The 24,735-nt window shown below is 44.4% G+C and overlaps 1 protein-coding gene across 1 annotated transcript in view; it reads right to left on the reverse strand.

The window, feature by feature from the left end:
• LOC109899113 (carbohydrate sulfotransferase 15) overlaps positions 1-24,735 on the reverse strand; it is a 37,537-nt gene that overhangs the window by 10,582 nt on the left and 2,220 nt on the right. Inside the window, exons 2-5 of the mRNA XM_031835674.1 lie at positions 5,516-5,671; positions 2,883-3,568; positions 2,432-2,774; positions 1,400-1,543 (exon numbers count right to left, since the gene is read on the reverse strand). Of these exons, the coding sequence (XP_031691534.1) occupies positions 1,400-1,543; positions 2,432-2,774; positions 2,883-3,365 (970 nt within the window). The 5' untranslated portion in view covers positions 3,366-3,568; positions 5,516-5,671. The remainder of the gene's footprint in view (positions 1-1,399; positions 1,544-2,431; positions 2,775-2,882; positions 3,569-5,515; positions 5,672-24,735) is intronic.

A 24,735-nucleotide genomic window follows, 5' to 3' on the forward strand; every position in this document is an offset into this window, starting at 1 on the left:
TAGTGCCCTCAAAGCTCATCACTAAGCTAAGGAGCCTGGGACTAAACACCTCTGCAACTGGAACCCTGGATTTCCTGACGGGCCGTCCACAGGTGGTAAGGGTAGGTAACAACACATCCACCACGCTGATCCTCAACACGGGGGCCCCATTCTCAGTCCCCTCCTGTACTCCCTGTTCACTCACGACTGCACGGCCAGGCATGACTCCAACACCATCATTAACTTTGCTGACGACACAACAGTGGTAGGCCTGATCACCGACATCGATGAGACAGCCTATAGGGAGGAGGTCAGAGACCTGGTGCAAAGTCAAGAACCTCTCCCTCAATGTGATCAAGACAAAGGAGATGATTGTGGACTACAGGAAAAGGACAACCGAGCACGACCCAATTCTCATTGACGGGGCTGCAGTGGAGCAGGTTGAGAGCTTCAAGTTCCTTGGCGTCCACATCACCAACAAACTAACATGGGTAATCAGATCCTCAAAAGGTTTTACAGCATCCTGACGGGTTGCATCACTGCCTGGTGTGGCAACTGCTCGGCCTCTGACCGCAAGACACTACAGAGGGTAGTGTGTACAGCCCAGTACACATCACCATGGCCAAGCTTTCTGCCATCAGGACCTCTATAGCAGGCAGTGTCAGAGGAAGGCCCTAAAAATGGTAAAATACTCCAGCAACCCTAGTCATAGACTGTTCTCTCTGCTACCGGAGCACCAAGTCTAGGTCCAAGAGGCTTCTAAAACAGCTTCTACCCCCAAGCCATAAGACTCCTCCTGAACAGCTAATCAAATGGCTACCCAGACTATTTGCATTGCCCCCCCCCCGCCCACGCTGCTGCTACTCTCTGTTATTATCTATGCATAGCCACTTGAATAACTCTACCTACATGTACATATTTACCTCGACACCGGTGCCACCGCACATTGACCCATTGACTCTGTACCAGTACCCCCTGTATATAGCCCTGCTATTGTTATTTGCTGCTGCTCTTTAATTATTTGTTATTCTTACCTTTTACTTTTTTGAGTTTTTTCTTAAAATTACATTGTTGGTTAATTAAGGGCTTGTAAGTAAGCACTTCACTGTAAGGTCAACACCTGTTGTATTTGGCGCATGTGACAAATAACATTTGATTTGATTTGAATCACACAATACCTCCTCCTCACATAAACGTATACATAATACACACACACACACATACACACACACACACACACACTAAGACGGCAGCCTCCATGACTTTCTTGAAGAGAGTGAAGAAGCCAGCCTCTATGACTAACTTTGTAGAGTGCAACCCAAGAGTTTATAAAGACTTTCAAATGACCTAAATTATTATTAAAGATGTGTCCTGTGTACATAAATGACCTACAGTACATATATGACGACCTGTATGTTACCTGTGATGAGGTGTTGCTGGCTGTCATCTCCAGAGGTATTCCCCAGTATTCCCTGCTGGATGTGGTAGGCAGCCAGGTCAAAAAGGTCCAGGTAGTCCTCCACAGGGAAGCGCTCCAGGAGGCCGTCTTTAAGATGGATGATACCTGCACCACAAGGGAAAACAACATCAAGGTCAACGACTTCATCATTCAATCTCATTTTACTACCACTTCCATCTATGATCTATCATAACTCTAGACCCTCTCAAAAGCAAATCATATTTTTCAACAAAACTTCTCTGCCAGCTTAAGGTGATACAATTTTGACTGTAAGTTCCTTCCATATTTTCACACCTGTCAGAGCTCAGAGAAGATTAAGACCTCCGACTACGTCACCACAGGAGACCCGATGTAGCTGCCTTTCTGATCCATTGTCAGCAGAAAGATCAACATCTTCAACCATCTCCCCCACTGCTTTGAACGCCCACAAATCCACTTGGCGATGGAGTCGGCAATCAATGCACTCTGTGTGCTCTACAGTATGGCTCTCCTCAGAGTGTAATCCGACACCTACGCTGCCTCTCAGACTACCATGAAGCATTCCATTCAATTAAAGGAATTACAACAGACACTAGGCTGGAGGGGCTGGACCTGGTCTCGTCTATCACCCGCACACTACAGTAGAGGTCTAGAACAACACTTACTCACTCTGTACAAAGGTTTTGAAAAATAACTGTAGGGGGAATTATAAGCGGAGATGATCAAAACAGAGGCAACTCTTTGGGTTTTCATTCAGTTATACTGTTACTAGTTACTAGATTTCGGCATAGTCATTGGAAAAAGAGGCACACTGTATTACCTCAAAATATATGTCATATGAATATGAATAGAAATAAGTTCATCCACACATTACTGGTGGTTCCCCCTGGAAATGTATTTTGGCAGGGTGAAAAGTCTGTTGAAGCCAACGTAAAGGTTTTCCATCCAAATTCAAGGGAAGTCAAATTCTTTGGGCAGTTCTACCAAAGTGAAGACAGTGTGACTAGGGCTTACCAAACCTTTTCCTTGTCCACCAGTGGGGCTCTTTCATGGTGGTGAACTTGACCTCCGGGTGTAGCAGCAATCGGTGAAACAGGTCCGTTGTGCCACATTTGGGCTGGCCAATGATGTAGAAATATGGCAGACAGCGCAGGCGGTATTGCTTGTCGTCGACGCTGTGGGACAAGTGTTCCTGGAAATGATTCCTCAGGTAGTCACGGACCGTCCGGAAGGTCTTGGAGCGAACTGCATACAAGTTTTTCCTGTAAGGATCCACTTTGGTTTTCCCAGAGAGCTCCTCATACCAGCATGGACTCTTGATATTGGGGAGGAACTGACGAGGAATAATGGAAAACAACTGGGAAGTGCAAAACAGATACAATGTCAAACAGTCCTAAACAATTTATCTTAATTGATATTATGATAAAATAGCACACATGAAGCAACAGGCCAGACACATACTCACATGAGAGTCACTATTGACAACGTCCTTCAGAAGAGGCAGCTTCCTTGGGCTGAACTCAAGCTTAGCTGTAATGCACTTCACCAGGAGGTTAATGTTGACATAGTCCTTGGTAGAGGACAGGTTAGGGGAGATGGTGCTGCTGGGGTTGACTATAGTACTGAGGTGGAACGGTGGCGGTGTCAGCATCAGACCCTTTTTATCCAAGGTCAAGACGTAAGAAGCCATAATGAGGAAGGTCAATGTCAGTCCGAGCAGGAAGCTGATAACCTTGACCTTTGTGACACTCCTCAGGGGGCCCAATGGCCACAGAGGAACCCGCCTCACCTCCAGGACACTGGGAAGGATTATGTGACCGTCATCCACATCGTCCAAACAAGGCATTGTTGGTCTTTTCCTGTAGTTCTTAACTTCCATGGGGCAGAGTTGGCCATATGTGTAGTCCGTTTGAGAAATGGCACCATTTTTGTAGTCTGTACGAGACATTATGTAGACAGGATGGAACAGGGCTGTGGAGAGGGGGATGCAGATGTCAGAGGGGAGGGACTGGGGCCATCAAGGCACATCTATTGTGGGATGGGAGGTCTGTGGAGGAGCAGTAGAGGGTTTATCCATCATGGCTGCTCCAAATGTTGCTGTAGGCACAACAGGTTCTGTAGCACCACAGTCTGGCCTTCAGTAGTGTTCTCCTGTCAAACAAGATAATTATATTTATTTTTGAACTGTTTTTAAAAAAGAGGAACATTTTGAACACTACAATGGTCAATTAATCTGTGATTGGTTTTCCCCTTCAATGGTGTAGTGTTTTGTGGACTTTGTCATATACAGCTCACAGCTATTTCCTGACCAGGTGCTAAGTATTATTCCAGGATTAGGGTTCAGTCAGAGGCGATCTAACATGTGAGACATGTAACATTAATTCTGCTTCCTCCACTAGCAAGTCTGACCACTCCAATTACATATCACAACCACTCAGGAAGCTCATATCAGAGAGTGTGTTCTTGTCAGGCAATGCTTCCCTGCTTTAGGTATAAGGATCAAAACAGTGGGTACAATGTGAAAGCAAAAGGGTCTGTCTGTACCTTCATCTTCTGAATTTAGGGCTTATCAAAGTCCTCTGCCTATAGGATACAATAAAGCTTAACATTTTAGAACACATTTCCCTCTTTTCTACAGGGGAATGAAAGGTTGATCCACGAAAATGTTATGATTTGGAGATTAAAGGTTTTCTTGTGACATCAACAGTACTATTGATACAGGTGGACAACCAGCGCGGCAGTCTTTTAGATAGAGAAAGCAAGTATTATTTCTGGACCTGTGTGCTGAATAATTCCAGACAGAGGACTGACAAAATTCTTTCAAAACACTTCCATCACACTTCCTAGAACCATAATTCATTCTGTTTTCTTTTCTTTCCAGAGTTTATACGAATGAACAATCCCTCTGGATGTTGAAATGAAATCCCAGGCCAGTTACAGTGAATTACACTTGGTACATTCAATGAATTTACAGTGTTATTCCTCATTGCATTATGGTTGTTCTATTCACACTAGGGCCTCATTAAACAGAGGCCACTGAACACTTCAGTGATTTTAAATAGTCACATCATATTTCTAGCACTGGCTGTCATAAATGTTAGGTTACACTCTACTTGAGCGATGTGTCATCATACAACCTATAACATTCAGCAATTAAAAATAGATTTAGTTAAAAGACATATTCAATGTGGGATAGAGTGGGGTAAGTTGAGTAATTTTTTACATTCAGCATCACTCCCTCAAGGGAAATATAGTGTCCTTTCTGACAAAGATTTCTACATATATTTCAGGATGTTGTGCATCCCTCGAAATAATCTGAATTTGTGTGAATATTAGTTTGAGAACATATCTTGTCCAAAAAAAGAGGTCACTTGGCACAATTCACCTCAGGTATGGTGTAAGTTGAGCCACATGGCAGGGTAAGTTAAGCCACCTACAAATCTGTACTGAATAAAATATGACCATTACCTTTATAAAACAATGCCTATCTTTATTTCCCAAAAACAATTCAACACAACCACAATCACATTTTTGTCTTTTAATAATTTTAAGCATATTTTAACCTTTAACTCCAGTCCTTTTTGTTATCGCGTATCACCATGGAAGAAAACACTTCAATTTGTTCAACCATTGGCTCAACTTACCCCAAGCAATCATTTTGACTATATTAGCCCACACAGCCACAATAATGCACTTTCATGCTAGGTTCAGAACCTCATATTGAGACCCCAACTGATGTATAGAACAGTCTTAAAATTATCTACTTTGGTTTAGATACAGTATCATGAAACCTCTAACATATTCATTGAGTTGGATGAAAATCAATTTTTTTAACCTAACTTGCTTACCATTTTTTCTATGTGGTTTCTTCCTTCACAGACTCCATGAAAGGATGACCTCTTCCTAAATATTTGGTCAAATGATTAATTCTGTGCATGGTTTCCTAGAAACAAGGGTGGCTCAACTTACCCCTTTGATTCAGCTCACCTCTTTGGCTCAACACACCCCTTTGGCTCAACTTACCCCGTTGGCTCAACTTACCCCACTCTCCCCTATCATTATGTGATGGTATATAGTCTATAAAGGTTTGTATCCTACTTTCAAGGTCTCAGTTGAATGTGTTCTTCTCCTGGTCCTGCTGTTGCTGATAAAGGGAGGGGGTCTCCTGTCCTCTCTTTAAAACTCATGGAAGGTTATTGTCTGCCAGAGCCAGCAGCCAACATCCCAACTGTAGGCTTGATTTCTGAAGAGAGCCTACAAGAAGAGGGGGCAAGACCAGCATTATTAACCCCATGGGAATAAAAGCGTCTAGAATTGATCTGTGACGGAACTTGTGTGGGAAACAGGCAGAGTGTGGAATGGAACGATTTATAAAGTAACACGCACCCCCAGTGATTTCTACCATAACCTAAAATCCTTGTGTATAGCCTAACATATGTTTGTGTCCCCCATGAGTGCTCAATGTTCCAAAGATTTATGTGAGTCAATATTCCATTTGAATTACTCACAATGTCTACATGCTTTTGAGCTGAGTTAAAAATTAAATGACACAAAAAATGCTATGTGTTTGAGGTCATCTCCACAAGGTGTAGGTCCAGTATGCAGTATCCAGCACGCAAACAGAGCATACAAAAACTGTGTCTATGGGATGAGAGGACAGTGCTGGTACTGGTACTGATGGGGATGGTGGAGGGAGAGGAGATTTAAAGGTGAAAGCTGGTATATTCAACCCTGCTTGGTTCTGTCTTTGGCAGACATCTGGGTCAGAGTGAGTCTTTTGGTGAGGGGATGATTTGGCATGCCTCCTTTGCAGAGATTTCAGGGAGTCAAAACCAAGAGTTTGTTTAGTCTACACACACATACACAGCTTGAGAGCTGGCACTCACCAACTGTTCTCTTCTGTGTGTTTTTGTTGTTGGAGGGTTGAGGGTCAGTGCGGGGTGGCATACTCCGCGGCATCTCATTCATAGTTTGCTGGGTGCTGCTGTCCTGATTTTAAGATCCTACTAACACACACGCATTACAGTTTTGATAGTCATCACTGCATCCTGTATCAAAAGGTTGGCTGGACTTCGCTAATGACCCGTAGATCTATACATTACTCACTTTTTGTTTACAAGGTTAAGTTTTAATGCACCGTATTGCTATAACTGTCAAGTCTACACTCGCTCCGGCACTCCGCGTCGCCGGTTTACTAACCACCGGTCCTGGCAACCCTCATTACGCACACCTGCACCCCATGACTACCGGGATTACTTCTCCTTTATCTAGCACTCCCTAGCATCACCGTTCAGGCAGTATTGGTTCTGTGTTTATGTCCAGACGAGTCTCTTGTTTGTATTGCTCTGTGTTCTTCATTAAACTCGCCAACTGCACCTGCTTCCTGACTCCCAGTGTTATTGTTACAGAATACTGCCTCAACAAATGGAAGCAGCAGGGAATCATGGTCGGCACGCAGGGATATCTACTTCGTCAACACCACGACCAGCTGGAGTATCTGGGGATGGCTATGGATGAGGTCCTCCGCGTTCCTCAACATCTCAACATTACCCGTGGGGCGTCACCTCCAACAAGCGGAGGATTCTCTACCACGAGTCGACCCAGCGAGCCAGCACCCTAGCTGATCCAGTAGTCCACGCAGATCAGCGAGGTCCAAGAGGTCCAAGGTTGCCATGGTTATTTCCCTGCTGACCGAACGTGTGTTGGAGTGAGCTACGGCCGCCTGGGAGAGAGGAGGAGTTGGGTTCCTATGAGGGGTTCATGGCTCTGTTCAGACTAGTCTTCGATGAGCGCCTACTCAAGCTACGGCAGGATGGCCAGACCGCTCCTTCAGTGTTCCAGGAATTCGTTAACCAGGTGTTCTGGGATATGCTCGGACGCCAGGTGTTCATTTATATAGACGACATCCTAGTCTACTCAGCTACCTGGATTACCTCCTGGCTAACCACCTATATGTCGAAGCGGAGAAGTGCCAATTCCATCAAGAGGCTGTCTCCTTTCTGGGTTACCAGATCAGCCTGAAAGGAGTGATGATGAATGGTAAGAAGGTAGATGCTGCCAGGTCATGGCCAGTCCCAACCAAAATAAAGGGGTTACAATGGTCTTTGGGGTTTGCCAACTTCTACCACCACTTCATCAAGAACTTTAGCGCTCTCCTCTCACCTCTCTCCTCAAGGGTGGTCCCTGTAAGTTGGGGTGAAGTTCTGCAGCCGTTGAAGCCTTCCGCCTACTGAAGGGACATTTCACCTGCGCCCCGTTGCTCAAACACCCAGATCCTACGCTGCCCTTTGTGGTGAAGGGTGTGGGGTGGGTGTGGGGGCTTTCCTGTCCCAACGACAAGGTAATCCACATAAATTGTTTCCATGTGCATACTACTCAAAGAAACTGTCCCCTGCAGAGAGGAACTATGATGGCGATGGGAGCTCCAGGCAGTGAAGTTGGCATTAGATAAGTGGAGACACTGGCTTGAGGATGCCAAGGACAAATTTCTCATGCTCACTGACCATCGGAACCTGGAGTAAATACAGACAGCGAGGCGGCTGAACCTACGCCAAGCAAGGTGAGCCCTTTTTTTCCACTAGATTTGACTTCACTCTGACATATCGCCCAGGTTCAAAAAACACCAAAGCTGATATCCCATCTCTACGATTCGGGAGAGGTTCCTGCCCTGAATGCACCCATAATTCTCCTCAATTGAGTCCTGTCAGGACTTCTGCCGAAGTCGGCTCCTCTCCTTGTTCGGGTGGCGTTCAGTGGTCGACGTCACCGGTCTTCTAGCCATCGCCGCTCCACTTGTCATTGTTACATTTGTTTTGTCTTGTTTCCCCGCACACCTGGTTTACATACCCTAATCACACTACATATATATCCCCTCTGTTTCCCATATGTCTTTGTGTGGAATTGTTTTGTTACATGTTTCGTGTTACGCGCCACATTGTGACTGTTGTCACCACGCTTTGCCCTTTTTTTAAAAAGTGTGCGCCTGATCACAACTCTCCGCTCTCCTCCACCTGACTTCTTACCAGTAGCGCACAACCTGACAAGCCCCTGTGGTCTGGTACATAGATGTGGACATTCGCCAGGCCCTGGAGAGGGAACCCGCACCCGCTACCTGTCCTCCTGAGGAAATATATGTTCTTACGGAGATAAGGGATCGGCTGCTGACCTGGTCTCACACAGCTGTCATCGCTGGACATCCAGGTATCACCCGCACTATTCAATCTATCTCCGAAAGGTACTGGTGGCCTACCTTGGCGCAAGACGTCACACGCTATGTCAACTCCTGTTCCGTATGTGCACAAACTAAATCTCCCCGGCACGCTCCAGCAGGGAAACTCCTTGCTTGCTCCTCCTCAGCGTCTATGGTCTCATCTGTTCATTGATTTTGTCACTGATCTCCCTTCTCATGGTTTCACCACCATTTTGGTGGTTGTGTACAAATTCTCTAAATCCTGAAATTTTATCCCTATCTCTCTCAGTCTAACTGGCAGGTGGAGAGGATTAAACAGGAGCTGGGTAGGTTCCTGAGAAGTCACTGCCACGACTGGCAGGAGGAGTGGGCCCAATTCCTTCTCTGGGCGGAGTACGCTCAGAATTTATGGCGTCACTCCTCCACCTGACTCCCAGCATCATTGTTACAATTACAACATTCTAGATACATTTCATCCTAATGTTCTGGTGCCATTCGGACAGTTTAGAGTATTGATTTGGGAATTATTTGTGGAGGAATGTTAGTTTTTCTGAGTGATTTGTGATGTTTTACATGTGCTTCCCATTATTGTGTTTTTGTATTGTGTATATTTGTAATGTGCAGGGAACATTTGAAAAAGAGACCTAGAACTCAATATCTTCCCTGGTAAAATAACACACACACACACACACACACACACACACACACACACACACACACACACACACACACACACACACACACACACACACACACACACACACACACACACACACACACACACACACACACACACACACACACAGAGAGGTTGTTGCCACTCGATATTGCAAGTGTGATTAATGGGATGTGGACAGGCATCCCTATGTTCCACTCCATCTGGGTTAGAGTTCAACCCTGCTGCTAATGTAAAACCCACCTGACCCACCACACAAAAGAGGGCACGTAATGGACCTGAATACACAACCGAAAACTTAAAAAATACCTCAGCCATGAGGGATGCAGCAGATCTCCACCTTTTAATGATATGCAGTTACAAGCTAGATGCCTAGAGACTCAGGGCCACAGAAACCCTGAAGCCCCAAAACTCATGTTTTAATTTCTCAGCCTCCAGGATCCCCTTAGAGCAGGTCTCTCTCCCTGTGCCACTGCCCACACACATTTTTCCACCAAGGTACACACATACACGCACACCACTCCCTACTCCATTCCATCACATATTCCAACTGTCAGTGTTTGCTCCTCTGACTGTTCTCCCTGGTCTCTCTCCATGCCCAATCCACAGAATTGCCAGTGGTGGGGGTGTTTTTTTCCACATTCCTGTAAAGATTAGACAGGAACTCATGTTAAATACTGTTGAAGTAATATGGCCACAGGTTCATCTGCCTCACCTAAAGTCCATTCTAGTGGGAAGCTGCTGTAGACCTCCAAGTGCTAACAGTCAGTATCTAGATAACGTGTGAAATGCTTGATAATGTGATATGTGATATGTGATATCAACAGAGAGGTATATTTTCTGGGTGATTTAAATATTGACTGGCTTTCATTTAAGCTGCCCACTCAAGAAAAAGCTTCAAACAGTAACCAGTGCCTGAAACCTGGTTCAGGTTATCAGTCAACCTACCATGGTAGTTAGAAACAGCACAGGAATGAAATCAACATCATGTATTGTCACATCTGTACTAATGCTGCAGACATGTGCTAGAGAGCAGTATCCAGACCCATCGGATGTACTGATCACAATATAGTAGCCATATCTTTGGAAAACCAAAGTTCCAAAGGCTGGGCATAATATAGTGTGTAAGAGGTAATAAAATACGTTTTGTAGTGATTCCTATGGTGATGATGTAAATAATACTTGTTGGTCCGTGGTGTGTATTGAGGAGCAAACAGATGTTGCACTTGACATATTTATGGAATTGCTTATCCCAGTTACTAATAAGCTTGCACCCATGAAGAAAATTACTGAAAAAAGTGTTAAATCCCTGTGGATTGATGAGGAATTGAAACATTTTATAGTTGAGAGGGATGAGGCAAAAGGAATGGCAAATAAATCTGGCTGCACAACCGATTGGCAAACTGTGAAATCGTGTGACTAAACTGAATAAAAAGAAGAAGAAACTACACTATGAAACAAATAAATTACGTAAAGAATGAAAGTAAAACACTTTGGAGCAGCTTCAGTGAAATTTTAGGAAAACAGGCTAAATCAGCTCCATCATTAATCTCAAACCAAATGGTATTGCCGACTGCTTTAATGATTTTTTCATAGGCAAGATTAGCAAATTTAGACATGACATGCCAGAAACAAATGCTGACACTACACATCCAAGTATATCTGACCAAATCATGAACTGCAAGAATTGTAATTTTGAATTCCGTAATGTCAATTTGGAAGAGGTGAAAAAATTATTGTTGTCTATCAACAATGACAAGCCACCGGGGTCTGACAACTTGGATAGAAAATTACTGAGCATAATAGCGGTCAATATTGGCAATCCTATTTGATATATCTTCAACTTAAGCCTATTATAAAGTGTGGTCCCTCAGGCCTGGAGGGAAGCAAAAGTAATTTCCGCTACATAAGAATAGTAAATCCCTCTTTACTGGCTCAAATACCCTACCAATCATTCTGTTACCAACCTTTAGAAATGTTTGGGAAAATGGTGTTTCACCAGATACAATGCTATTTTACAATAAACAAATTGACAGACTTTCAGGACGATTATAGAGAAGGACATTCAATAAGCACAGCACTAACACAAATTACTGATGATTGGCTGAGAGAAATTTATGATAAAAATATTGTGGGGGCTGTTTTGTTGACTTCAGTGTGGCTTTTGACATTACCAATCATAGTCTACTGCTGGAAAAAAAGTACAGTGGGGCAAAAAAGTCTTTAGTCAGCCACCAATTGTGCAAGTTCTCTCACTTAAAAGGATGAGAAAGGCCTGTAATTTTCATCATAGGTACACTTAAACTCTGACAGACAAAATGTCATTGTCATTCTGAAAGACCCAGCCACGTTTCATCTTCAATGCCCTTGCTGATGGAAGGAGGTTTTCACTCAAAATCTCACGATACATGGCCCCATTCATTTTTTCCTTTACACGGATCAGTCGTCCTGGTCCCTTTGCAGAAAAACAGCCCCAAAGCATGATATTTCCACCCCCATGCTTCACAGTAGGTATGGTGTTCTTTGGATGCAACTCAGCATTCTTTGTCCTCCAAACACGACGAAACACGACGAGTTGAGTTTTTACCAAAAAGTTATATTTTGGTTTCATCTGACCATATGACATTCTCCCAATCCTCTTCTGGATCATCCAAATGCTCTCTAGCAAACTTCAGACAGGCCTGGACATGTACTGGCTTAAGCAGGGGGACACGTATGGCACTGCAGGATTTGAGTCCCTGGCGGCGTAGTGTGTTACTGATGGTAGGCTTTGTTACTTTGGTCCCAGCTCTCTGCAAGTCATTCACTAGGTCCCCCCCATGTGGTTCTGGGATTTTTGCTCACCGTTCTTGTGATCATTTTGACCCCACGGGGTGAGATCTTGCGTGGAGCCCCAGATTGAGGGAGATTATCAGTGGTCTTGTATGTCTTCCATTTCCTAATAATTGCTCCCACAGTTGATTTCTTCAAACCAACCTGCTTACCTATTGCAGATTCAGTCTTCCCAGCCTGGTGCAGGTCTACAATTTTGTTTCTGGTGTCCTTTGACAGCTCTTTGGTCTTGGCCATAGTGGAGTTTGGAGTGTGACTGAGGTTGTGGACAGGTGTCTTTTATACTGATGAGTTCAAACAGGTGCCATTAATAAAGGTAACGAGTGGAGGACAGAGGAGCCTCTTAAAGAAGAAGTTACAGGTCTGTGAGAGCCAAAAATCTTGCTTGTTTGTAGGTGACCAAATACTTATTTTCCACCATAATTTGCAAATAAATTCATAAAAAATCCTACAATGTGATTTTCGGGATTTTTTTTCTTCTCATTTTGTCTGTCATAGTTGAAGTGTACCTATGATGAAAATTACAGGCCTCTCTCATCTTTTTATGTGGGAGAACTTGCACAATTGGTGGCTGACTAAATACTTTTTTGGCCCACTGTATGTGTTATGGTTTTACAATCCCTGCAAAATTGTGGATAAAGAGTTACAGTTGAAGTCGGAAGTTTACTACATACAGCATAGCCAAATACATTTAAACTCCGTTTTTTTTGTATTCCTGACATTTAATTATAAAAAAAATAATCTTAGATCAGTTAGAATTACCACTTTTTTTTAAGAATGTGAAATGTCAGAATAATAGGAAAGACAATGATTTATTTCAGCTTTTATTTCTTTCATCACTTTCTCAGTGGGTCAGAAGTTTACATACACTCAATTAGTATTTGGTGGCATTGCCTTTAAAAAATATATTTAATCTTGGGTCAAACGTTTCGGGTAGCCTTCCACAAGCTTCCCACATTAAGAAGGGTGACGTTTGGCCCATTCCTCCTGACAGAGCTGGTGTAACTGAGTCAGGTTTGTAGGCCTCCTTGCTCGTACACGCTTTTTCAGTTCTATCCACAAATGTTCTATAGGATTGAGGTCAGGGCTTTGTGCTGGCCACTCCAATACCTTGACTTCGTTGTCCCTAAGCCATTTTGCCACAACTTTGGAAGTATGCTTGGGGTCATTGTCCATTTGGAAGACCCATTTGTGACCAAGCTTTAACTTCCTGACGGATGTGGGGTGGCAGGGTAGCATAGTGGTTAGAGTGTTGGACTAGTAACCAGAAGGTTGCAAAAAAGGGAAGTTAAAAAAAGGTTTCAAAAAATAAATGTCTTGAGGTGTTGCGTCAATATATCTGCTGAATTTTCCAACCTCATCATGTCATCTATTTTGTGAAGTGCACCAGTCGCTCCTGCAGCAAAAGCACCCCCACAACAAGATGCTGCCACCCCCATGCTTCACATTGGGATGGTGTTCTTCGGCTTGCAAGCCTCCCCCTTTTTCCTCCAAACATACCTATGGTCATTATGGCCAAGCAGATCTATTTTTGTTTCATCCGACGAGAGGACATTTCTCCAAAAATGTGCAGTTGCAAACCGTAGTCTGGGATTTTTATGGCGGTTTTGGAGCAGTGGCTTCTTCCTGCTGAGCAGCCTTTCAGGTTATGTCGATATAGGACTCATTTTACTGTGGATAATGATACTTTGGTACCTGTTTCCTCCAGCATCTTTCACAAGGTCCTTTGCTGTTGTTCTGGGATTGATTTGACTTTTTTGACTTTTTGCACCAAAGTACGTTCATCTCTAGGAGACAGAATGTGTCTCCTTTCAGAGCGGTATGATGGTTGCGTGGTCCCATGGTGTTTATACTTGCATACCATTGTTTGTACAGATGAACATGGTACCTTCAGGCATTTGAAAATTGCTCCCAAGGATGAACCAGACTTGTGGAGGTCTACAATTGTTTTCTGAGCTCTTGGCTGATTTATTTTGATTTTCCTATGATGTCAAGCAAAGAGGCAGTTTGAAGGTAGGCCTTGAAATACACTGCTCAAAAAAATAAAGGGAACACTAAAATAACACATCCTAGATCTGAATGAATGAAATATTATTATTAAACACGTTTTTCTTTACATAGTTGAATGTCCTGACAACAAAATCACACAAAAATTATCAATGGAAATCAAATGTATCAACCCATGGAGGTCTGGATTTGGAGTCACACTCAAAATTGAAGTGGAAAACCACACTACAGGCTGATCCAACTTTGATGTAATGTCCTTAAAACAAGTCAAAATGAGGCTCAGTAGTGTGTGTGGCCTCCACGTGCCTGTATGACCTCCCTACAACGCTCCTGATGAGGTGGCGGATGGTCTCCTGAGGGATCTCCTTCCAGACCTGGACTAAAGCATCCGCCAACTCCTGTACAGTCTGTGGTGCAATGTGGCGTTGGTGGATGGAGCGAGACATGATGTCCCAGATGTGCTCAATTGGATTCAGGTCTGGGGAACGGGCGGGCCAGTCCATAGCATCAATGCCTTCCTCTTGCAGGAACTGCTGACACACTCCAGCCACATGAGGTCTAGCATTATCTTGCATTAGGAGGAACCCAGGGCCAACTGCACCAGCATATGGTCTCACAAGGGGCCTGAGGATCTCATCTCGGTACCTAATGGCAGTCAGGCTACCTCTGGAGAGCACATGGAGGGCTGTGCGGCCCCCCAAAGAAATGCCACCCCACACCATAACTGACCCACCGCCAACCGGGTCATGCTGGAGGATGTTGCAGGCAGCAGAATGTTCTCCACGGCGTCTCCAGACTCTGTCACGTCTGTCACATGTTCTCAGTGTGAACCTGCTTTCATCTGTAAAGACCACAGGGCGCCAGTGGCGAATTTGCCAATCTTGGTGTTCTCTGGCAAATGCCAAACGTCCTGCACGGTGTTGGGCTGTAAGCACAACCCCCACCTGTGGACGTCGGGCCCTCATACCACCCTCATGGAGTCTGTTTCTGACCGTTTGAGCAGACAAATGCACATTTGTGGCCTGCTGGTGGTCATTTTGCAGGCTTCTGGAAGTGCTCCTCCTGCTCCTCCTTGCACAAAGGCGGAGGTAGCGGTCCTGTTGCTTGGTTGTTGCCTTCCTACGGCCTCCTCCACATCTCCTGATGTACTGGCCTGTCTCCTGGTAGCGCCTCCATGCTCTGGGCACTACGCTGACAGACACGGCAAACCTTCTTGCCACAGCTCGCATTGACGTTCCATCCTGGATGAGCTACACTACCTTGTGTAGCCACTTGTGTGGGTTGTAGACTCTGTCTCATGCTACCACTAGAGTGAAAGCACCGCCAGCATTCAAAAGTGACCAAAACATCAGCCAGGAAGCATAGGAACTGAGAAGTGGTCTGTGGTCACCACCTGCAGAACCACTCCTTTATTGGGGGGTGTCTTGCCAATTGCCTATAATTTCCACCTGTTGTCTATTCCATTTGCACAACAGCATGTGACATTTATTGTCAATCAGTGTTGCTTCCTAAGTGGACAGTTTCATTTCACAGAAGTGTGATTGACTTGGAGTTACATTGTGTTGTTTAAGTGTTCCCTTTATTTTTTTGAGCAGTGTACATCCACAGGTACACCTCCAATTGACTCAAATGATGTCAATTAGCCTAACAGAAGCTTCTAGATCCATGACATCATTTTCTGGAATATCCAAAGCTGTTTAAAGGCACAGTCAACTTAGGGTATGTAAACTTCTTACTCACTGGAATTGTGATACAGTGAATTATAAGTGAAATAATCTGTCTGTAAACAATTGTTGGAAAAATTATTTGTGTCATGCACAGAGTAAATGTCTAACAGGACACAGAGGGTGTTCTTTAATGGAAGCCTTTCCAATGTAATCCAGATAGAATCAGGAATTGCCAGGGCAGCTGTCTAGGCCCCTTAATTTTTTCAATCTTTACTAACGACATGCCATTAGCTTTGAGTAATGCCAATGTGTCTATTTACACGGAGGAATCAACACTATACATGTCAGCTACTACAGCAACTTAAATTACTGCAAAACTTAACAAAGAGCTGCAGTTAGTTTCAGAATGGGTGGCAAGGAATAAGTTAGTCCTAAATATTTCAAATGCAAAAAGCAATGTATTTGGGACAAATAATTCACTAAACCCTAAACCAACTAAATCTTGTAATAAATAATGTGGAAATTGAGCATGTTGAGGTGACTAAACTGCTTGGAGTAACCCTGGATTGTAAACTGTCATGGTCAAAACATATTGATACAACTGTAGCTCAGATGGGGAGAAGTCTGTCCATAACAAAGTGCTACTCTACTTTCCTCACAGCACTATCAACCATGCAGGTCCTACAGGCTCTAGTTTTGTAGCACCTAGAGTACTGTTCAGTCGTGTGGTCAGGTTCCACAAAGAGCGACACAGGACATTTGCAATTGGCTCAGAACAGGGTAGCACGGCTGGCCCTTGGATGTAGACAGAGAGCAAATATGAATAATATGCATGTCAATCTCTCCTGGCTCAAAGTGGAGGAGAGATTGACTTCATCATTACTTGTCCTTGTGAGAGGTATTGAGCTGTTGAAAGCACTGAGCTGTCTGTTCTTAAGTATAGACCCTTTAATTCAATTTGACATTTTTAAGGTCAACATTTGCAAAACAACCAGTTTTCATAACTTCATAACTCTGAATATCCTTGTAATTTATGTCCAAAATGAAAAGGCATGTTGTCATACAAGGTTAGAAACTACATGTTAAGACATATATATGATACTCCCGTAATGCCCAGCTCATTGGCTATCTAGCTAGCTTTACTTGACCCCGATTGGTGCTTATTTGACAAAGATACAGTTGTTCAAGTGATGGCCACCGGAGTCAACGGCGTGCCATGAAGGCGTCGCTCTCTGACCAAATATGGTCTCCTATAGGATATACTACACGCCTAATGAAATAGTGAAGTCTTGATACATTCTAGGACCTCTGAGGAATAGATTAGATAGGAATGTGATTTGACTCGTTCAATCAATGTTCAGGGTGAGATTTTCCCAGATTCCTTTTCTTAGCTAATTGAACGAGTGGAAATACAAAAGCGATCGGGCGTGCTATATGGACCTTTATAGGACATGAAACAGGATTTTATCTAACAAAACAACACCTCATGTTATCTCTGGGACTCTTTAGATGATAAATCAGAGCAAGATTTCAGAAAGTAAGTACACATTTTACCTTCAGAGGTGAATTCATCAAAAACTATCGAGTTGAAACAAGTTTTTTGTTGTTAGGAGCTCTCCTCAAACAATAGCATGTCCTTTTTTTCGCAGTAATGGCTACTGTAATTTGGACAGTGCAGTTATATTAACAAGAATTTAAGCTTTCAGCCGATATAAGTCACTTCTATGTACCGACATTTGTTGTTACTCTAAAATCTGCAATCTTGATATAACGCACTGCATGATTTACAACTGTCCTGTTGACGCAACGCCGATCCTTAAGAAGTTTTTAAAACAACTAGCACACAGCTCAGATACCAATGCATACCCCACAAGACATGCCACCAGAGATCTCTTCACAATCCCCAAGACCAGAACAGACAATGGGAGACGCACAGTACTACATTGAGTCATGACTACATGGAACTCTATTCCACATAACTGATAAACAGATTTTAAAAAACTGTGGAGAGAGAGAACCTTCCAGAATTTAACATTTTACCTTTATTTAACTAGGCAAGTCAGTTAAGAACAAATTCTTATTTTCAATGACGGCCTAGGAACGGCCTAGGAACGACAACCATCACTGCAGCACTCTACCAATCAGGCCTTTATGGTAGAGTGGCCAGACGCAAGCCACCCCTCAGTAGAAAGCACAGGACAGCCCGTTTGGAGTTTGCCAAAAGGCACCTAGAGGACTCCCAGACTATGACAAATAAGATTCTCTGATCTGATGAAACCAAGATTGAACTCTTTGGCCTGAAAGCATCACGTCTGGAGGAAACCTGGCACCATCACTACGGTGAAGCATGGTGGGGGCAGCATCACGCTGTGGAGATGTTTTTCAGTGGCAGGGACTGGTAGACTAGTCAGGATCGAGGGAAAGATGAACGGAGCAAAGTACAGAGAGATCCTTGATGAAAACCTTCTCCAGAACGCTCAGGACCACAGACTGGGGTGAAGGCTCACCTTCCAACAGGACAATGACCCTAAGCACACAGCCAAGCAGGAGTAGCTTCGGGACAAGTCTCGGAATGTCCTTGAGTGGCCCAGCCAGAGCTTGAGTGGCCCTGACAGAGCTTGAGAGAATCTGGAGTGAAGAATGGGAGAAATTCCCATGCCCATGCCAAGCTTGTAGTGTCATACCCAAGAAGACTTGAGGCTGTAATAGCTGCCAAATCTGCTTCAACAAAATACTGAGTAAAGGGTCTGAATACTTATGTAAATGTGATATTTAAAAAAATATATATATTTTTTTTTTAATTTGCAAAAATGTAAAAATGAATCGTTTTTGCTTATTATGGGGTATTGTGTGTAAGTTGATGGGGGGGGGGGACTATGTAATCCATTTTAGAATAAGGATGTAACATAACAAAATCCCCAAAAAGTCAAGGATACTTTCCGAATGCACTGTATTTCACCCCCCCACTCATTCACATCCATCCATACACAACACACACACACACACACACACACACACACACACACACACACACACACACACACACACACACACACACACACACACACACACACACACACATAAACACACATAAACACACACACACACACACACACACACACACACACACACACACACACACACACACACACACACACACACACACACACACACACACACACACACACACACACACATACACCAAGCAATCAGACCCCTCTTCACCCCCTCTCTGTGCTGTGGGAGAATGTGACAGGCAGCAGCCCAGTGGGATTCCTAGGTAGGCTTTCAAAGACTAAATGTGCTGTCATAGTGGATGTCTACTTCCTTTAAAGTATTCGACTTCATCCATCTCCGTGTTCTGGAATGGGAGTGTGAAAAATTTGATATATTCAGTATTCACAGCCTTCACAAAGATCTGCTTTGAGGAGGATTGACTTCTAAAAGAATGTAGGAGATAAAATGTTACAGAGAGTAGGTTATCAATAATGTCATTATTTCAGATATAATATTAAATGAAAAAATATTGCCTCCAATATCTAGCAGTCTTCTCTTTTCCACCACAAAGCCCAGGCCAAGGTGATTCCCTCTCCCCCCTTATACCCCATATACTGTACCCCTTCTACATTTCTCCTTCCTCTCCCATTGACTGACTGTAGATCACTCTTGTCTGACTGTTGTGCAGTCCATCTATCTGTTAACACTCTGTTGTTCCAGAGACATAGCAGAGCAGTCAGACAGAAGAGTTATATAGCTATCTACATGTTTACCACTTCCAGAGGAATGTCTTGGTACAGTAGACTCTGTGAGGGGCTATTGGCAGGAGACCATATAGTTTTCTTCTCTGGAAATGGGGAAGAGACAGCATAAAAACACTGAACCATTGCACAAGAGCAAAACCATAAGTAAAAACTAGGTGCAGTGGTAATAAGGCATGAAGTGCTTTGGAATAACAGCATTCATCATCCTCCATTGAGAATAAGTGCATCCAGGTAGAGTACTTAGTTGTAGGCCTGGCCCACAGCCAGTCTGACTAGATATTGGCAAGGAAATTAAAATGTGTTCTTAGAAGAACACAGAGATCTGTAAGTCTGATTAATTTACCTCATTGGGTCAGATTTGGTTACCTTTTCCCACCATTATTTTAGTTACAGAAAAAGAGAGTGATTATCTACTGAAATATGGGTTTCACTGTCATGTCTGATAATTGAAGGAAGATAGAACCACAATAATCCTCAATATTTGAACTCCTGACATGTGCAGTATGATCGTTGTGCCTGTAAATTAATTAAGGATTGGACATTTTTTTTCAATTTTCGCCTAAGATGACATACCCAAATCTAACTGCCTGTAGCTCAGAACCTGAAGCAAGGATATGCATATTATTGATACCATTTGAAAGGAAGCACTTTGAAGTTTGTGGAAATGTGAAATCAATGTAGGAGAATATAACACATTAGATCCGGTAAAAGTAAAACAAATAATAATCATTTTTAAAAGATAATGTTTTCTTTATTTATTTTTTGTTCCATGATCTTTGAAATGCAAGAGAAAGACAGCAGGGTTTCGTACTGTAGAACCCAGTTCCTACAATTGAATATAAAATTGATTTTATCAAACAAAACTATGCTACATTTTATCACTGGGATCATTTTATCCCTCATGATGACAAATCAGAGCAAGATTACTGAATGTAAGTACATTATTTACCTTCAGAGGTGAATGTATCAAACCAGTTGCCGTGATAAAACGCTTTTGTTGTTGTGCACTCTCCTCAAACAGTAGTATGCTATTTTTTCACTGTAATAGCTATTGCTTTCTGCCCATATAAGACATGTCTATGTCCTGGAAAGTTTGCTGTTACTTACAATGTCATTCTAGTTACATTAGCGCACGTTAGCAACAACCGTCCAGGTATAGGGACCCTGATCCTGTAGATCCTTGAGAGGTTAATGAACTCACAACCCCATTGATATGGCTTGAATATCTATTCAACTAAAGACTCTTACCGGTAGCAACTATTACATAACATATGACACAACAAAGAACTTGGGGGCTTGAAAGTAGACTAAAGAGCCATATTGTTTTCCATTTCCCATAACTTGAGATATAAGGAGAATTAGCCCAGTGTAATTAGAGTAATTCCCAACAGACACTATTTTCATCTATGAGGTCTTGACTAGTTCAGGACCAGTCATTACAGTCCAGTACTGAGACATCTGGCACCCAGCTGTGGTTTTGTGCTGAGCTTTATGTTTCTGTTGAAGTGTGGGACCGTGACACATCATAACAAGCAACGAAATGTTGAAAGGTTCCTACTACTGTTTAACATGTGCATTTCCAGTGAAGGGCGAAGAGGACAGGGGGAAGAAGACAGGGGGAAGAGGACAGATGGGGACAGGGGACATCCAGAAGCAGTGAAAGTACGACTGAGTGTGGAAAGCATAAGAAGGCAACAGACAATCCATTGGGGCAATTCCACGATAACAGAATTATGCTTTGAGATCTTTTTTTTTTACTCTAAAATGTATGCCAAACAAAAACCACTGATTTCAAAGCTTAACAAATACAACTCTTTGCACGAGGTCTACTTTTAACAATTTCCACTGAAAAATGGACAAAAGCTAATTTAGTGGAAGAACTGTCCAAGTCCAAACTTCGGTAACTGGATTACAGTAAAATCTCCCTCAGGTTTTTATGTGACCACGTTTTCCAAAAACTGTTAAAAATCTGCCCGGAATTAAGATTCAAAAATGTCTGCAGAAAGAATGGGGTGTCAATTATAACATGGCACCTTGAGGTTGAAAAAATATATTTTGGTTATTGAACTACAGTAAGGGAAGTGGATTTACACCCGGTAACGGAATTACGCATTGAAATAAATATGGATATGAATGTCATTCTCCACAAATTTGGACATCACAGCGCAGCAAAAGGAAATCACAGTAGAGTACAGTGCAGTACAATGCAGCGCAGCAGTGTAGAGCAGAGTAAAGTTCACTACATTGCAATAGAGTACAGTCGAGTACAGTACAGTTGTCACGCCTACCCCTGCTCCCTCCCGCCGGAACTAGATGTTGCCGGTCTACTAACCACCGGTCCTAGAACACTGATTACTCTCCCTTCATATAGCCCTCACAAAGCTCAGTCATCAGGCAGTATTGGTTCTATTTTCATGACCAGATACTTCTCTTGTTTTGTAACGCTCTATGCTCATTATTATTAAATTCACCATCTGCACCTGCTTCCTGACTCCCTGCGTTGTTGTTACAGAATACTGCCTCAGAAATTACAAACACAGCAGATGATTACAACATCTTCCAGACGGTTGAGGAACAGGGTCATCTACTCCACCAACACCACGACCAGCTAGCTCTACTGGGTACGACCATGAAAGAGGTCCTCTTTGTTCTCCACCGCCTCAACACCACCAGCAAGGTTCTCCATACCTCTGACGGAGGGCCTCCTTTCACGGGTCATCACAGTGAGCCAGTCCCCCCAGCCTACCCAGTAGTCCACCCAGGTCAGCGATGCTCGACTTTCCCTTCCGGAGAAGTATGGCGGTACTTCATCGAAATGCCGTGGCTTCCTACTCCAGTGCTCCCTCTAATTAGCCTATCAGACGGGAGCCCCCACCACGAGAGGTCCAAGATTGCCACCGTTATTTCCCTGCTGACTGGACGGGCGTTGGAATGGGCTAAGGCCGCCTGGGAGGAAGGAGAGGATGAGTTTGGTTCCTATGAGAGGATCATGGCTCTGTTCAGGGCGGTCTTCGACCTTTGTTCAGAGGGCCAGAGAATGGAATGAGCCGGTGGTCTGCACTCTATTCTGCAGTAGACTGTGCAAGGAGGTCCAGATGGAGTTGGCATGTTGAGATGTCAAGCTATTGTTGGACGCTCTCATCTCGATGGCCATACGTCTGGATAACATTCTTCAGGAGCACCAGTGTCCACCTAGCCACTCGCCTCCATCCTTTGTCTATCCTGAGGCAGAGCCTGAACCATGGAGGTGGGGGCCACACACCTCTCTGGGGCGTAGACAGCTGGGATCCGACACAATTATTCACATCACATCACAGCACCACTCACCCTCACCATTGGGCCCAAGCAACAGGAAAGCCTTTCCTTCTTAATCATCACCGCACCCGTACACAAAGTCATCCTTGGTCTCTCGTGGCTCCAACTTCATAACCCCACTATCACCTGGTCAAAGATGAAAATCACCGCCTGGGGACGGAAGACCAGCTTCCTGCACCCTGTGGTTCAACGTTGGTGGAGGGTCCTATGAGTGTCCTCCAACCCATCAAGTGGTCCTCCCGTATCGTTGGCCCCGTGTTATGAGACGTAGATGTGGACATCCGCCAGGCTCTGGAGAGGGAACCCGCTCCTGCCACCTGCCCTCCAGAGCACATCTACCCACCCACAGGGGTGAGAGATTGGCTGTTGATCTGGGCACACATTTCCCTCTCAATTGGACATCCAGGTATCACCCGCACCCTCCAATCACTCTCCGATAAATACTGGTGGCCCACCTTGGCGCATGATGTCGCCCACTATGTCAACTCATGTTCGGTATGTACTCAATCCAAATCTCCCCGGCACGCTCCAGCAGTTAAACTTCTTCCCCTTTCCGTGCCTCAGCGGTCCATAGACTTTGTAATGTCCATAGACTTTGTAATGGATCTACCCCTTTCTGATGGTTTTACCACTATTCTGGTTGTTGACAGATTCAAAATATGGCCACTTTATCCCTCTCTCTGTTCTAACTTCCGCTCTCCAGGTTGCTGAGGCACTATTCCAGCAGGTCTTCTGGCATTATTGCCTTCTGGAAGGACATCATTTCCGACCGTGGCCCCCAAATCACGTTGCTGGTCTGCAAAGCCTTTATGGAGAATCTGGGGGACACGGTCAGCCTCACATCCGGGTACCAGCCTCAGTTTAATGGGCAAGTGGAGAGGACCAACCAGGAGCTGGGGAGGTTCCCAAGGAGTTACTGCCAGGACCGGCGGGGGGAGTGGGCCCAGTTCCTTCTCTGGGTGGAATATGCCCAGAACTCACTTCGTCACTCCTCCACAGGGCTGACTCCCTTCCAGTGCGTTCTGGGATATCAGCCGGTCCTGGCCTCGTGAACTCCGAGCCAGACCGAGGCCCCTGCAGTTGACGAGTGATTCTGGTGTGCAGAGAAGGTGTGGAATGCCGCCCACGTGAGGCTCCAGTGTGCCGTCCAGCATCAGAAGGATCAGGCGGATCGTCATCGCAGTGAGGCTCTGGTGTTCCATCCTGGTGATCGCGTCTGTCTCTCCGCCAGGAACTTCAAGGTACTCCGGAGGGTCAATAAGGTAACTTATCATTTAGAATTCCCCACCAACTACCGTATCTCACCCTCCTTTCGTGTATCCCTCCTCAGGCAGGTGGTTCCTGGTCCCCTGGCTGATGCAGTCTCCCGCGATACCCCTCCGCCTCCCCTGGACATTGAGGGGACCCCTGCCTATGCTGTTAGGTCCCTCCTGGACTCCCAACATCGTGGGGCCGGCTCCAATACCTGGTGTATTGGGAGGGGTGTGGTCCTAAGGTGTGTTTTTGGGTCCCGGTGGCGGACATCTTGGACCCCAACCTCATCCGGGATTTCCATCTCCGCCGTCCAGACCGGCCCGCTCCTCGCACTCGGGGCCGTCCTCCTGGCCGGCATTGTCTTTCGGCCGAAGCTGCGTGTCGGGGGGATACTGTTACGCCTACTCCTACATCCTCCCTCCAGCTCTCGACATCGCCTATCTTCATTAAGCACACCTAGACTTCATCACCACCCTGATTACTCTCCCTTCATATAGCCCTCACCAGGCATCAGGCAGCATGGGTTCTGTTTTCATGTACATACACTTCTCTTGTTTTTTTACTTTCTACGTTTGTTATTATTAAACTCACCACCTACTGCCTGCGTTGTCATTACA

Source organism: Oncorhynchus kisutch, linkage group LG11 (genome assembly GCF_002021735.2).
Source record: "Oncorhynchus kisutch isolate 150728-3 linkage group LG11, Okis_V2, whole genome shotgun sequence".
Taxonomy (NCBI): Eukaryota; Metazoa; Chordata; class Actinopteri; order Salmoniformes; family Salmonidae; genus Oncorhynchus; species Oncorhynchus kisutch.